At 42.3% G+C, this 17,339-nt stretch overlaps 1 protein-coding gene across 4 annotated transcripts in view; it reads left to right on the top strand.

Annotated features, from left to right (window-relative positions):
• The window catches only part of LOC111603719 (rho guanine nucleotide exchange factor 5), a 28,487-nt gene that overhangs the window by 9,254 nt on the left and 1,894 nt on the right, over nt 1-17,339 (top strand). For 2 of the 4 annotated variants that reach the window (XM_023321429.2, XM_023321428.2), the window contains exons 2-5: nt 5,012-8,390; nt 10,207-10,310; nt 16,030-16,250; nt 16,309-17,304. In XM_023321429.2, the coding sequence (XP_023177197.2) occupies nt 5,098-8,390; nt 10,207-10,310; nt 16,030-16,250; nt 16,309-17,304 (4,614 nt within the window). In that variant the 5' untranslated portion in view covers nt 5,012-5,097. Of the gene's footprint in view, nt 1-5,011; nt 8,391-10,206; nt 10,311-11,466; nt 11,543-15,482; nt 15,934-16,029; nt 16,251-16,308; nt 17,305-17,339 lie in introns of those variants that run through there. The other 2 variants (XM_023321430.2, XM_023321431.2) reach the window with 2 other exon arrangements.

Raw genomic sequence — 17,339 nt, forward strand, 5'->3', positions numbered from 1 at the left:
TTCACTGAGTACCCAACGAACTTTGAAATTACAAGAGCTACACTTATGAAATTAGGTATGTATAGAGATTTATTATAAATATGAAACTATTAAGTGTATCATAAAAGTGCCAAGAGGCCATCTTATAATATAGTGGTATAATGTATAGAGTGTCATTGAAGTCAGAGACTAAAGAGACGGAACTTTGGTGTATTGTATCTCTAAAAACTCAAAGATATAGAAGAGCTGACTAATGGAACTCAGAGATCATAGGAGTTATAGCTAATAAATGCAATATCTGTACTAATATACCATATAACCTACGTTATCTTTAAAGAATATTCCTATGTGTGAGGCGAAGTATAATTTTGTTAATTGAATTTGCTTGGAGCAAGGCGAAATGGCAGACATAAGACGAATGAATATATAGTGAAAACAGAGACGCGTAATACATATACAAAGAAAGATACTTCACCAATTCCGAAGCGCACAAAGGGAGCCGCAGTGGGCAATAATGAAAACTATCGACCGTTGAGCCAGTCGCCCTTAACTTTTGATATTTGTTTACGCTAATTCAATGTGGTGTAAATCATACGCCGTGTTGACCAGCCCCAATGTATGGCATTGACGATTTAGGGTTGAATTTCCGTCGTCTTTTTTAGGGGTTGCCAACGTCCGACAGAGGCAAGTTCTTTTTAGTCTGTCGAGTGATTGTTGGTGGTTGCATTCAATGTGGATTGGTTGTCGGGGCAACCAACGTAAGCAAAAACAAATGCAAGCTTCTTTGAATATATTAGACAACAAATAATTTTCAGTCGAAGGTCCTGGTTGGGTTGTGAGTGAAGTGTGACGTAAAGTGCGATTTAACGGTTAAAATATGATAAATAAATAAAAGAGAATTCAATGTGAATTTGCAATACAAGTTAGTAAAGCCTATTACATAGATACAATCAACTAGGCTTACGAACAAATCAACTTCCGGAATATAAAATCTTATATCATACAAATAAAATATAGCCAAACACTCCATATGCTTTTTTTGGCCATATTGTAAAATCAGTTAACAGACTTATTACAGTCTTAACAATAATATTGTATCGAGTCCACATAAAGAGCCAGTTACGTCGAAATCTAAAAGACCAAAAATAAAAAGGATTTCATATATTCATTCCATAGCAAACATTTTCCTACAAAGAGCTACTGTTACTGTTAACTATTAACATAACTAAGCATAAATTGGAGAAATTGTTTTAAAAATGCAATCTATAATCAATTTCAATTAGTTTTTACAACTTTATCTGACTTTCTTCCTTCTGTATCATTTGGAAAATGAACTGAGTTCATTTTTAGTTTCTTCAGCACTAAATCTTTAGCGGGACAGTTCATTAGCCAGTCGCCGTATTAGTCAAATAAAACAAAAGAAAGAAGAAGCAAAAAGCAAAGCAAAAGGCCGTAAAGAAAAAGAAAAGTAAACTTTCACAATTTTTAATGAGAATTTTTTTAAGTCAACTTAAGAGCTTGAGATTTGTCGCAGCAGCTTCTTTGCATTAATATCAATAAATTATGCTTGATTTAATTTATTGAAATTTCTATATGTGTACATATATATATAAATCTGTGTGTATAGGTATTATTTGTATTATCATGTTGAATAATTTGCATTTATCTCGGCTCTTTTTCCGCATTCATTCGGTTGCACAAAGCGAGCTTATCTTGCCATTGATTGTTTCATTAGCCAATGCGTGTCTAATCGCCCATTCTTGTGCCTGGAATGATGAACAATAATGGTATCAGTCATTGGGCAGACATTAGGCTGCAGCTTGGCATTTGCATTCAGCTCATTCACTCAGTTATTTTTATTATTTCTTTATCTTTATCTCTTTTTTATAACTTTTGTCACTTTCACCCAGCCCAGCTAGGCCTTAACTTTTGAATTGGTCAAATGCAACTAACTGTAAAAGTCTCACTCAAATTATGATCAGGTTTTTGTTTGCTTATAATGCACATCCGTCTCAACTGCATCTGCATCTGCATCTGCATCTGCTTATGGGCGCTGCATCTTTACGAAAAGTCATTTGCATTACGCCTAAGGCATGCAAATGCATAAAAACTATATAAGAAATAGCTTGAAAGTTACAGGGCTTGACCAGCAGATACCCTGGACATTGGATAAAGTTTCGCACTTTCGCACTTTCTTTATACGTCTAGCTTTAAGAATTTGGCATATGCATTTACAGCCAATAGCATCTATTCCTCAATCAGTTTCATGCTCACTCTCAACAACAACATACTTTACTTTATCTATATTCAATAGTTACAGGGTATATATATATGTAAATAAAATGTCCCAGCTGCAGGTGCAGCACTCCATATATAGAGAGTGAGTCTCTTTGGAATATCTGGCAGACTTTTGTTTTCATTCACATATTTGTTTATATTTTACTTTTTTATGCATTTTACTTCAACTTTTGCATTGTTTACCTTTTCCATTTTGGTTTATCGCTTAACTCTTTAATATGCAAAGCATTTGTTGCTGTTTTTTTTTCTTCTCATTCAAAGTTTTTATTGTGCGCTGTTGGCCAAGCCAAAAAGTTGTTCACCTGGCCTTAGTTTGCAACAGGTGACAGCCGCTGACATTGGCTGATCGAGCGATCCAATAAGGCAACGACTAGCGCATAGAAATATCCATTTAAATGCGTTGCGACTGCTTCGACAAACTTCAAAACTAATTGAATTTTCAGCTGATTTTGCATGCTAATACCGAATACATATTTATAGGCATGGGATTAGGATTTCAACAGATCTCTGAAATTCACATCAGATAAGCAAGAATCACACATTGAATTGATATTTATGTGTGTATAAAAACGAGGCATGGGAAACTGAGCTTTAGACTGTTTTCATACTCGTTTACAATGTGAAAAGTAAGTATATTGGCTTTGTGCTTTGTGCTTTGAAGTGAAAGACAAATATGTCCTCATCTGATAGTGCGAACTGTAAAAAACCGACCCATCACAGCTTCAGAGCGAGGATCACTTATTTTGCCTACTTATTCTGCATATTGATTTATGTATAATACCTAAGTACATTTCAATTTTGCACTGTGAACGAGTATTATGCAGTCGATTGACTGCAGCATTCTTACGTATTTTCACTTAATTACGTTTATAAAGTTTTCAATGAATATTTATTTATTTTCTTACGCACATGAAATTTGATGACAATAAGGTTTTAAGGCCACATTTCTATAAGCCGAAAATGAAAAGATATATATATATATATGTATATATAAATATATATTATATACATATATATATATATATATTTATGTATCTATTCATTTGACTGTCTAGCTATATATATATAGTTATGGCTAATAAGCGTTTGCGTAATCAACAATTTTAGCTTCTTATTTACATTGCAATTGTCTGAGCGAGTGTTTGTGTGTGTGTGTGTAGCTGGCTCTTATTTAATATTTTGTTTAAATACCATTTGCCATAGCGTTAAATTATTTTTGTTATTCGCAACGCGTTCGTCGCAACTGCTGACAAGCAGCTGATGGATCCGTTCGACAAAGAGGGCCAGCGGGGTGGACAGGGCCTTAGAAGAAGAAGCAGAAGAAGCAGACGGCTTTGCCAGCCAACAAAAGCGGCTTTAAAAACTATTTTACAACGAAGCAAAGAAATTTGTTGTTCGCTTTTTATGCAATCGCTCATTATAATTGACAATTGCGAGCGTGTGTGTGTGACAAAAGCGTGAGCGGGCAGGTGTGGGGCTGGCAACGGGCAAACAACGTGTGCGGCTTGCCAGTTGGGCAAGCATTTTATTATATATATAAATCTTTTTTATATATCTTTTCTTCAACTGTGCGCAAGTTTTGATAAGATCGAAGTGCCAAAAAACCATATCACGCATACGCAATGTTGTATGAAAGCGAGGGCATGTATGCGTGCCACGAAAACCCACTCAATGTGGCATAAGCAAAGCTTAGTTGGCGCTCAACTTCAGCTTACAAGTTGCGCATACGTCGCGTTGCTCGTTTCAAAAGACTCTGGCTATATTTCACGAATGAACGATATCAAAATGATCAGCGTTAAAAATACACTATGTGAATTTCTAAGGAACACTTTCATGGCTAATAATAAATTTAACGCTTAAAAGCTTAGACGAAAAGCTTAGGAATATGAAACTCGTTGACGAGACTTGTTTGAGTGACAGCCTGCGCGTTCAGCTTAGCCTTTGCCTTAGCTACGTCAACGGATTAGAACTAGAATCTTTTTTAATCATAATATAATCAGTTTTGATGTGTTTTTGTATACAATTTTTGCGTATTTCTTTCTGGTTTTTCTAAAAGTCTTATTCTTATCTACAATTTCTTGTCGATAAAAGCTGTTACAATATATATACAGTTAGCTGTTCATAAAAATAATAGTGCATATGCATATTTTCTATATCAGCCAAGACAGATATGAGAGATATGTAATATTTTGTCTGATAGTCTCACATAGCTCAATTATGGATATTTATTTACAAGTCTCTGTAGCTCTCAGCTCTTGGCTCAATTTGATTAGTCCTTTGGGCGCATTTCACTCTGCAATCCGTTTCGTTTAGTTCGCTATCTTATCTGCTTTTACTCTTAACAATTTCTTCAAATTATTATCTATGTTATAACCTGAATTGCATTATCTTCTTTTTACCAATATTTATTGCGCGTTTGTCTTCAATTCACTTTGATTTAACGAGCTGCTGTGTGCTGCTTGTTGTTGTTTGAGTGGCTCATTTCCTGTGGCGCTTGTTTCATGTAGGCCAGCTTCGCGCTGTAGTTGTGTGTGCATAAAGCATGCCACTGTTAATGCCACGCCTCCTTTACGTCGTCTCTCCCCGCGCATAATTTACATATGCGTCAAGCGTTTTTGGCCGCTCAATTTGGAGATATTTCAACAATTTCCATGCGCTTTCTCCACCTGTTGTTGTCTCACTTAAAATCACATCTCTCATACTCACTCTCTCTCTCTCTCTTTTTGTCTTTCAGGCCTCGAGGCGACGGCAGCTTCCATTTGAATTGGCCATCGGCCGCTGGCCAAGACAGACGTCGCCGCCGCACGCTTAATCGTAGCAATGCAGTTGTCAGCGGACGCCATGGCGACCTCATCTGGTTCGAATATGGATGCGGCTGCAGCGCGCAGTGAATGCAATGGAAATGCAGCGACAACAACAACAGCAGCAACAAAGAACTCGCCGCGTAGAGAAAAGACAATACTCGGTTGGCTGGTGAAAAGTGCAAGTGTGAACGATAAAGCGAACGATAACGATAACGATAACGATAACGATACACATAACGATAACAACAATCGCGACACTAGCAATAGAAGCAACAACAGCAACAACAACTGTAACTGTGAATCGCGCGCCTTTCGCGATTTTCGCGGTGTCCAAACGCTGCGCTTGCTCTGGAGCAAGCGCATCCATAGCGCCAGCGTCGAGGCAGCCGAGTCGAATGCCCAACGCCAGGGGCTGGGCACACTGCGTAAGCTGAACAAGTCCGTTAGCTGTTTAGTGAATGCGTTTAATAACGCGCGCGACTGGCCCAGCCTGACAAACGCGCACGAAACGCGCGCCAAGCGCGCGGCGAGCTTGCATAATCTGCAGGAGGCGCCGTCGGATCATCAGCAGCAGCTGCAGCTGCAATTGCAACGGGACAAGGACAATTTCTACAAGTACAAAAACGCCGAACAGGCAAAAATGCAAAGCAAACTGCGACGCAGCAGCGACGCTAACGGTAACGCTAACTCGAACACGACTTTTGTCGCCGTCAAAGCAGGCAACGCGGCGGGCGAGCGTTTGCAGTGGCCCAAGCGCGAGGACGTCATGGCCAAGTGCACCCAATCAGATAATCAGCATGAGCAAGCGACTAGCTGTGGGCGAGGGGGAGCGCGAGATCGGGTGTGTGCGAGCGAGCAGGTGAATCTTATCAGCGACCAGTCAGCAGCAGCAGCAGCAGCCCAACAGCCGACGGCAGCAGCAGCAGCGAATTCAATTCGCATTAGTCTAAGCGCGGCGAGCAGCCACAGCGGCAGCAGTGAATCGCTGCAAACGGTAAATTCCACAAATTCCCTCACTTCCATTGCGACCTCTGGGACTGTGACGTCACGTGCGGGCGGAAATCGCAGCACGGGCACACGCCGCAAATACAGCTTCAAAACTCATGCGGGGAAATCATTTCATCAGCACCACACGCCACGACGCATGTCCAGTCACAGTCACAATCACACACACAGTCACCAAGGGGGCGTGGCTGGCGGGGAATTGAGCGCGGGCGGTGGCGGCGGCGGTGGTGTGGTGCGACAGCTGACGCAACAATTCAATGAGATCATACAGAAGGATACGCGTCTGCTGGAGCAGGTCAAGCGCAAGAATGGAGTATGGCTATCACGTGGCTCACATGTCTACAAGATCGTGGAGCGATCAGCTGTGCAGCAGCAGCAGCAACAGCTGGAGCGGGCAGAGCAATCGAACTCACCGCTGCCATCGCCGTCGCAATCGCAGCGCAGCTCCATGGTGCAGCGGAACATTAAGAAATTTGAGAAACTGGAGAAGCCGGTGGTGCCGCAGAAATCCCAGCAGCTGCTGCGCAAGCATCAGGAGCTGATGAGCCAAAGATCCAGCACTCTGAGCCTGAGCAAGCAGATGAGGAACAAGCGCAGTCGCAGTCAACAGCAGCTGATGCTGGAGCTGGAGCAGCAGCAGCTGAAGCTGGAGGTGGTCAATGAGGAGGTGAAGACGCCCGTGGAGCTGAATGCCAGCACGGATGAGGGTGTGCAATCGGATCTGGATGATGCTAACAAACCAAAGCCCACTCTGAAAGAGCTCGCTCCCGATGAGCTGGATGACGTGGAGGCGGAGGAGCGGCAAAAGCAGCGCAAGCATAAATATGCAACGATCTATGAGAAGCTGCGCCTGCTGCCTTTTATTAAAAGCGGCAAGAAAACAGCCACGCCCGCCAATTGTGCAACTGAGAAAGAGGCAACATTAGAGCAGGAGCCGGATCAGGAGCAAGAGCAGCAGCAGCAGTCGCTGGTCTTACCCTGCGTGGAAGCAGATGCCAAGATCTTGGCTGCACTCGAGGTGCTGGATCACAAGTTGAAGATACTCGGAGAGCCGGCGAAGACCACGGATGGGGAGCTGCTGCTCGCTGCCAACGATGACTTCGAGCAGCGTCTGCTGCCCAATAGCTCCTTCATCTATCAGGCGGCCAATAAGCAAGTGTCTAACAATCAGCTGCTGCTCAACCAGGCGGTGAATGTGACACTGGTGAATGCCATCGAGGGTGAGCAAATGATCATGGAGCAGAAGCAGCTGGCCAAGGAAGCACAGCAGCTGCCAGAGGGGCAGGAGGAGGAGCAGGAGCTGGAGCCCATGTATGAGCCCATCACGCCCTCAACGGAGATCAAGACTGAGCCACAGGCGTCGAGCCTGTATAAGATTACAAACCAAATGGATAAGGACAAGGAGACATCGCTTCCAGTGGAGGACATCTATCAGACGGTAGAAGAGGCCACAACAACAACAATAACAATGACAACAACAGCAGTAGCAGGAGCGGGAGCTGGAGCAGAAGCAGGAGTAGCTGCAACACAGAGCAACTGGCAGGAGGGCTATGAGTCCATAGCAGGGTCTTCAGGAAATAGCGATGACTATGAATCCTTTGCTACTCCAGCCACGCCCACTACTCCAATCTCTTCAAACACCGGCACACTTGGGCGCAATACGCGCGATGAGTTGCCTGAGCTGCCCAAGCCCAAGCGCGTGCTGCCCAAATCTCCACGCAATCTGCGACCTGCACCGGCAAAGCCTTCACAGCCAAGTCGACTGTCTGGCAAGGCCTGTGCTGCTCCAGCCTCGACGGATGAGGAAGATGAGAACATCTATGACACCATCAAAGGCTGCTACGAGTCGCTGGCGTTGCAGCGTAGCAAGACGGATGCCATTTCAATCAGCTCCAACTGCTATGAGAGCATCTCCAACTATCGCAAGAGCAAGAACTCAGGTGGACTGAGTGAGGGAGTCGCAGTGGGAGCCACAGCGTCCGGCGTCCAGCTGTCTAGCAGTGGCTCCACTCTCACGCTCTCTTCAGATCATCGCACTAATAGTTTATATGAAGCCTCGCTAGCTACAGGCGTGATCTATGGCAGTGGCTGTCGCTCCTCCCTGGCTAGCAGCAGCGCCGGCAGCGGCGCTGGCAGCGGCGTTGGCAGCGCTGCGGGCAGCAGCGGCGCAGGCAAGCAGTGCGACAAGCGATCATCCATAGCTGGCTCCAGTGACAATAGCGATGCCTGGGTGGACATATCCGATGCCGAGGCGGAGCCAGCTGCGGTAACAACCACAGCCGTCGGCGAGGCACAGTTCGTTGTGTAAGTAAAACGAGCGAAAGAGGCAGAGTGAAAGAGCGAGAAAGGGCGAGAGGGAGGTAGGAGGTGGGGGCATTGATAACGAATTCTGCGTAGATTGCTGATTAGTTTGTTTGGGTTGGGTTTATCTTATCGGCAACTGCGGCCCGGTTGACGCCAATCGGTGCAGCGAGTAAAAAAGCGAGGGTTGCCCAAAGATTGCGCATACTCGGAAATATCACAACAAATCTATGAAGCAACTATATAAAGAGAGATTGGGTCAAGGCAGCTGCTTGCAAAGCAATTCTAACAGTGTTAATGGGTTAATAGACATGGAAACGTATTATGATATTATTATTATAGAGCGTTCAATAGGTCCAGCTAGTTCCATTTGTGTCTAATCTTGAACAGACGCTGAACTCAGATTAAGTCGTTGATTGTCTACCTTTTCACTTGTGTTGCTTTTGCATTTTTATTCCGATTTTGCTTTCTATATACTATACATGTTGTGGGCGATAAGATAGAAATCGGCAGTGGTTAGCGGTGTGTCATTTGCACTGTGTTCTTTTTATATGGTAAATGCGTTGTTTGTTTAGAAATAAAATACCTTTGCGTCAAAATTATTATTATTGCTTAAGATAAAATTATATTTCGAGTTGGTTCTGAATCAGATGAGCTTTATCCGTGACAAAGATAGCTCTCTCTATCTTCAAATATTTATTTCCGATTCAATTAAGTTATTTTTTAGAATTTTGCTTCCTGAATTGCGAGATTTACTTTATGAGAATCGTAAAGAAAGGTCTTATGGTCTTCTTATTATGCTCAACAGCTATTTTTGTCGATTTATCTGCTTATATATCCCTCATCTGTCTCTACCTCTATCACACTGTATCTTTGTCCCTCTATATTTGTCTCTCTGCCTAAAACAAATACTACTCTCTCTCCATTTTTTATACCCTCCCTCTCCCTCTCCCTCTCACTCTGTCTGTCTCTCTCCTCTATTTCTCTTACACTATCTTCTCTTCGTTATTCGCATTCTTGCTATATCTCTTACTCTCTCTCTCTCTCTTTCTCTCTCTCTCTCTCTCTCTTTCTCTCTCTCTCTCTTTCTTTCTCTCTCTCTCTCTCTCTCTCTTACTCTCTCCCTACTCTCTGTCTCTCTCTATCTCTTAATAAGATGCTTACAACTATCTTGATATATAGCATATATTACTTCAGATCTTCATACAGGGTATCTCATAATCAAAATCACTCTACTTCTTCAGTTACGTCTGCATTGTCTCAACAATTAACTTCGCTTTAGCACCATTTAAGAAATACTTACGACAATTATTATGTCATTTGTTCAATTATTAGGAAACTCAATCAGTCGAACAGACAACAATTTCTTAACAATTAAGAATTTGTCGATTCACGACGTTCGAGTTGTCCATATAGCTCAGTGCTATTTACATTTCGCCCTCAGATCTTGGCTGAGTAAGTGAAATGTTCCTCAGGCATTGCAACAGCAGAGCAAATGCAGTTTATTTATTGGTAGGCACCCACCCATATAAATTGGTTGACCCACAATTTCAACTGTTATCTGGCAGATAAGATTGCCTGTCTTGGCTTGGGCAACTTTGTAGGGTATCTAACAATCTGAGAACTTCAAGCATAGCCGAACTCATTCAACAGACAGTTGAAAGTGAGGCGCCCAACACTGAAGTAGTCTCTCTCTATCTACCCATGCCTTGATCGATCACTATGAAGTACGAGAGATAACTATCATATACATTTATATATATATACATCTACTTATTTACTGTTGCATATTTATGTATATTTCCTATTATATTTTCAGCGTTCGGGAACGTTTCAAGCAGCATCGCGTTCGCAGTCCCGATTGGTCGAAACGCATCAGAGACAAACGACTGCAACAAAACAAGGCCAAAAGTTGCATTGAAGGTAAGAGAAGAAAATAAGACCTCTTGGCAAAAAATTACTATATTAGATAAGATAGTGCACACAAAGCTAAATGTACACAGGTTTCCCAGACTTTGCACGATATATATCCAACATATTTTGATACCCTGTAACGATGGAAACTATAATATTGAATATTTGCGAAGCTATGGTTACAGAGTATCTCCCAGTCGATCAGTCTGACATTCACACTCGCTCTGGCTACTCTCGTGTTCTACTATTAAAATACAAAGCCCCTTGTTCCGTTTAGTCTATTAATTATTAGCCTTGTTCTTCTTTGTTGCTTTATTTCAATTATAAATATTTACTTTGTATTAGCAAACTTATTTCCTATATAAAAACGGGCTACAAAAACACAAATTGAAAGCTTTAGAATATTGAATCAGCTGAGCTTTTAAGTTAAGCTTGCAATAGCAGCAGCTGAGCATTATGTGGTTTGTGTACCGGCTAAGCTTGCGCCCCACATAGCATCCACATTACATTTTTGCTCGCGCAATCAACTTGACACTTAAATTGCCTTAATTATACTTATTATAAATGTGGATTTGACTCCGTCAGCGACAATTCATTTTGTTGATAAATGTGCGGTAATGATGGCCAAGTCAAGGTAGTTAAAAGCATTGCCTTAGGTGCTGTGAACAAGAAGAAAAAGAAATGTCAAAATGTAAACAATGCCAAACGAAATGGAAACTAATAAGACGACAAACACAACTTACAGTTAATTATGCCCAATGCAAATGAGAGTAAAACCCCACAACATTAGCGCAGACACAAACACAAGCACAGTCACACTCGCATGCATATCAAGTGAGTAAGCACTGTGCGCACATTTCTCACACCAGCATCGAACATTGGAAGTGGAATTGGAATTGCAATTGCAATTGGCGCCTGGCAGTGCGCATTGCCCGACAGGTTCCACACAAGGCAACAACAAGTTGTGAGCGCGCGCGCACGTAAACAATGCCCATAAACTGGACGGTTGAGCATATTGCTGTGCAATTTTCATTCCTCAGTAGCAACAACAACAGCAACTGGTATCTGTGGCTGTCTCTCACAAACACACTCGCATTGTCGCTCGAGCCCACTCACTGCCTCTGTGTCAGTCTCAGTCTCGGTCTCTCTCCCAGCTGCCCAGTCTCGGCGCGTCAGTTTCCACGTTCGGTTCGTTTTGCGGACGCTGCCTGTCGAAAAGTCGCCCAACCAGTGGAATTTATGTGTGTTTAATGTGAAAAAGCGATGCAATATATTTTCTATAATAATTTATAATTAATGTTTTTTGGTGTTATGCGTACGTGCGCTTAACTTCAGTGAAAAGTGAAAAAGAAAAGCAATATAAGAAAAATGCATGTGGTGCATGCAAAATTAGCAAACGACCCCAGCGTCAGACGCCAGCGTTGACTGCGCAGCGGGCTGCGCGGCTAGTTTTGAATTATTGCATGCTGTTGTTATTGCTAGCTTTATTGTTGTTGTTGTGATGTACTTTTATGCAAAGGCACCGAGACGTCACGAACTAAAACCGAAACTGAATTCGCTCGTCCGTCCCGTTTGCCCTACACCCGCAAACCAGCGTCAACTGAAAGCTTTATGTTTCACCGTTAATACTGTTGCTGCTGCTGCTTTGAGAGATGACGAAATTGTTAAGCGAAAACCAGTCTAGAAATACTACAAAGCGCACAACCTTGAAGAAGTTAAAAGCAGTTGAAAAATAAAAACACGGCAAACAGCTTAAGGAACTCAAACCAAAAAAAAAAAAAAAACACTGCAATGATTGAGCGAAATTGAAGTACATAAAGAAATAGTAAATAGTTGAATAGGTAAAAAGCAAAGCGTGCGAAATTACAAAATCAAACGTAATCCATATGCATTAAAGATGTGCATTCAAAAGAGGAGCATTCGAAACAAAAAGAAAATATCCCATAAAAACACAAAAGCTTTTGCAATATGGCCGCCGCAGCCGCAGCCGACTGAAAAAGTTCAGTGAACGCAGGCAGCGCAGCGTTGCGACGCAGCTAATTGGGAAGTCAAATGCAAGACGCCCAACTGTTAACTGTTAAATACCTAAAAACAAAAACTGTAAAATGTTAAATGCGTTGCAATTAGACTCTCAGGCGAAACTAGTTAAAAACCCGGCAGGCAATGCGACGACTGTTAATTCTCAGCTCAACTTTTACACAGGGCACGTTCGCCTATTTGACTTTTAGCTCCGCTTTGCGATGATTAAAGTAAAAAAGAAAAGCGAAAGTTTAGTGGAAAGACACCCAATTTGCAGGCACGCAATTGCGGAAAAGCAGCTATGAAAAATGTATGATTTTTTGTTGTTAATTCTTCGGCTTAAGCTGTTATATCCAACTTGTTTCCATCTTCGACAATGACATCGTTTGGCTTTTAATCAGTTTGACCTCAATGCGTCAATCGATCAATCAATAGAAACGTTTCAGCTGCATTGAAAATTAAAAATTGTTGTTTTTTAAAACAGAGACCGCGATAAAGTAAAAGACAGAGATAGAGAGAGACAGAGAGAGACAGATAGGGATAGAGTGTAACAAGTGAACCGCTTGGCTTGCACTTTGCCAAGGCTAAGAACTGCTTTCATCTCTTAATCTCAACAGATTGCAGTAATTGCATGCATGTCTCTACATACATACATACATATATATGTATATATATATATATATATATATATATATATATATATATATATATATATATATATATATATATATATATATATACGTATATGTCTAGTTGTATCTGTTGTTTGTCTAGACTCTTTGTTTCAACATTGTGCGTGGCCCACACGCAAATCTTCAATAATTGGCCAAAAAGTAACCAAAGAGAACGAATTTTTTCCCATTTCCGCCTCACGCAATACACTGAGCAAAAAAACTAGGCTAGAACTTTTGCTAAATAGTGCAAAGTTTTACACAGTTTTGCTCAAAGAGCAAACAATTTTATTATTAAATTTTATAATATTAGTTTAGCAACAAGAACGTAGCAGTTGGGCGCAACCAACTGTATAGCACTCGTTCATGGTCCAAAAAGCTGCAAGAATTTTGTTATATTGTGATTTGTAATGACCCAATGCTCGCATAATTAAATAGGTTAATCTGAGCAGAAGGTTAACAGTTGGTTAACTGTAAAATTTTGTATTGATTACTGTAAAAATGTAGAAGATAAAGGAGATTTGTATATAAACAATATATATAGATATAGATATAGATATGTATATAGATATCGGTATATATAGATAAAGATATAGATATAGTTAAAGATATAGATATAGATATTTAGATGTAGATATAAATATAGATATAGACAGTGAAAAAAATCAATATACTCTCTCTTCATTTATCAAGCGGCCATAAAACGTTATTGAACCAAATGTTACGTTGCCTTCCTTATATATTTATTATATTCTAAATGGACTTCATATGTAATCCAATTATATATATTTTCGAGCTCTCTAGAAGCCGACATTCCAGTTCTTAAGCTCACTTCTCCCATTTCCCCTCTTTAATAAAGAACGACGTTTCGTAGAAATTGGCTTATAAAATTGGCCTTTGGTGCACGATTCTGAGCAAGTGACGGCAACTGGCCACAAAGCTAAACAAGTTGCGTCCCACGCTTCAGCAGCAACAGCAGCAACAAGTGTCGCTTTGTCCAGTCAACAAGCCACACAAAAATATCGTGTTACACTAATTCCCTCTCTCACTCTCTGTCGCTCTCTTCCTCTCTTTATCACGTCTCCCTCCCTCTGTCTATATACATCAATTTTTTGAGCAGCTTTAGGCATCCAGCTGCTGTCTGCCTGCCCATATATGATACTCTATTTTATTATCTCTCTGTCGAACCGGTTCGCTTCGCTGCGTATACGTAATATTCGAGTGTGTTTTGTGTGTCGCTGCTTTGGTATTATCTAGTCTAACGCTTTTTTGGGTGCCCAATTGTACCTGCTGTTTTTTTTTTATATACATTTTCGACTTTGTTTTGTCTTTCATGGCTGTTGTTGTAGCTGCATTGAAGCGTGTTGTTTCATTATAATTTGCGCTATTTTGCATGCCTCAAAATCACGCATACGCCGCGTTGTTTCAATACTTTTACCAGAAAATAATATTGTGACACTTGAAAAATTTGCTTAATTAGCGTAGAGTAGAGCACAACGAGGGCAGTTCGCTAAAAACTATAAACAATATGCATATAAATAATATATTAGAAATTCTTGTTTAATTAGCTTAGCCCAGTTGTTAATTAACATATTTTATTCTGACTGTGCACACAAAGGCTGCAAGCATAACGTTTGCCACATGTTAAAGTTCTGTTCAAGCATTCGAATTGAAAGTTAAATAACTAAAGCTGTTTCAACTCTGATAAAAGTGTGATAAACAAGCAAACACTTTTGGACTATGAAACTCGAAAATACTTTTACTTGGTCTGACCCTGAGCTGTTTTTCGAGATGTAGAACTTTTATAAGAAAGGTTTTATTAGCATATTGATTAGTTTCATGGTGTTTAATATAATAGGCAGACTAGGAATAGTATTGACCTAGTCTTAAGTCAAACAGACTAACAAATGAGATATATTTGTTATGCTAAGTTATATAACAACTTCAGAGACAACCTTTTTATAACGGAAACAAAATAGCTATAATGTTATTATAGTATTTTTTTAACAATTGAAAAATTTAGTTTTTCAATATATTATGTAAATCTTTAAAAATAAGCAAATATCAAGTTAACTTTACACTTTAAGCTCTACAACTTTAAAATCAACTCGCTCAAAAGCGCCTTGAGGCATAACAAAGTTATAAATTTTAAATTTCTCTGAACTTCAGTATTACCCCTCGCAACAAAGTGCAAGCTTAACTGTAGCTCAATGTTAAATAATTAAAGATCTGTCAGCTGTTGCAGCATTGAGATATGTTTGCAGTGCATAGTAAACTTTAGAGACAGCCCTCGCTGGTAAGAAACTGCAAACTTCCCTTTGCCTTAAGGCAGCTATAAAAGGGCAATAAACGCTGTCGCTTAATTGCTTTCAATTGAGCCACTGCAAAGGGAGTTCAAGAGTTCAGCTGCAACAACAACAGTAACAACAACAACAACAAAAGCAACAGCAACAGCAACAAAACATTGAATTAATTCTTCGTGTTCATTTAGTGCAGTAGTCGATAGGAGAGCAAACGCATTGAGTGTCTAAAATATGCTGCGATGGCAACGCGCCTTAATCACAGTCAACGTCTCAGCTGCACGAGCAGCCTGAGTACAAATAGCAATCAAAGCAGCCACGCCCACGCGCATGGTAACGCCTCAGGCGAACAGCAGCAGCTGGTCACACTGCCACGCAAGCGTCGGCCACGCGCTGTGGGCGAGGTGAGCATCACGTGTCCAACGAGCAGTGTTTACCTGAATGCCGAGCCAATCTCCAAGTTGGAGCCAGGGCCGGAGCCCATCTATCAGAATGAGGCAGCCGCTATCAGTCAGCAGCGGCAGCTGCAACAACAACTGCTGCAGCAGCGTCGCCTGCCAATGCACCAAACTGTGCTGCGTGTTCGCCATGTGGAGCCAGGCGATGCGAATCGAGAGTGCGTGCTGGTCAGCAGTTTTGTAGGTTCGTTTAGGCAGCAGCCAAGAGCAGAAGAGTTTACCTGGATTGAGTGGGAATTGAATATCAGTTAATTGCCTTTTCACTTCTTCTGCTTCATAGATGACTCGGACCACTATTACGAGACGTTGTCGCCGATGCTCAACAAGCGTCACTCGACGCAGCTGCTGCCCGGGCAGCATCACAAACGGCATCAGGAGCGCAGCAAGCAGCAATCAGCATCGGCGCATGCGCTGGGCGAACATCAAATATATTCGGATGACTACGATTCGTTTGAAACAGACAGCGATGAGCATACGGAGCCAGAGCAGCGCCTGCAGCACGTAAGTATTCCAAGTCTTAAGAGAGTAGACACCACATCTAATCCAATTCCATTGGCAGCACAATGACAGCGGCGTGGATATGCGGAATCATCGACTGCCATTGCCGCCGGCGCCACAGAATCAAGTCTATGCCATAGTGCGCAAATTCAAGGACTTTATCTCGAACAAGAAGTCGCAGAAGGGCAGCCAGCAAAAGATCTACGAGAACAGCGGCGCACAGTTCTATGTGGAGTGCCGCAAGCAGGAGCAATATGAGCCGGCCGGCTCGTTGAGCAGTTCCGAGCGCAATCTGCTAGCCACTCAGAGTCAACAGGATCAGCAGCAGCAGCAGCAGTCGTCGTCATCTGCTAGCCTGCTGAGACCCAAGCAAAAGAATGGCAAGAGTCTGAGATCGAGGCTACGCAAGAGCCTGGTAGGCGCCACCTTTGATACGAAACAGCTGGCGGCGCTGACGCCAACGCGCAGCACGTTCTACATTGAGGATCCCGCAACGCCGCAGCAGCAGGAGCATCACGGCTCTGGCGAACTGGATTCGGGCTTCTCGGAGAAGGCGTCTTCGGGCGATATACCCGTTATGCCGTCAACGCCCAGCGCTGAGTCGCAAAAGTTCTCCACGATTGCACGGAAGACCAAGAAGGAAGCGAAGGCCATGCGTCGTCGCACCACTATTGGCGTGCGCCCGCATGATCCGCCGCCACCGCCGCCGCCGTCAGTAGAACTGCGCAACAGTAGCAATAGAACGCAGCTGGATCCACATTCACCCACCTCTTGGTATGCGGAATGCGGTGTCTTCAAACAGTCAACAACAGCGCCAACAACACCACATGGTAATGATGAACCAGCCACGCCCACACCGATCACGCCTGGTGGCGGCAGCAGCTCATGGTATACCGAGTCAGGCTTGTATCAGACCAGCGGCATCTCCGTGGCCAGCTCGAGCGGCAGCTCTGGCGTCTCTACGGGCAACGAGGCGGGTCTGGGCGATGAGCTGCAGCCGCACAGCTTGTTCTTCAACGAACCACTTTACCAGGTCTACAGCGCAGCCAAGCTGGAGGTAAGCGAACCCAAATTTAAATAAATAAACCAAAT

Source organism: Drosophila hydei, unplaced genomic scaffold (assembly GCF_003285905.1).
Source record: "Drosophila hydei strain 15085-1641.00,03,60 unplaced genomic scaffold, DhydRS2 tig00000001-arrow-pilon, whole genome shotgun sequence".
In the NCBI taxonomy this organism is placed as follows: domain Eukaryota; kingdom Metazoa; phylum Arthropoda; class Insecta; order Diptera; family Drosophilidae; genus Drosophila; species Drosophila hydei.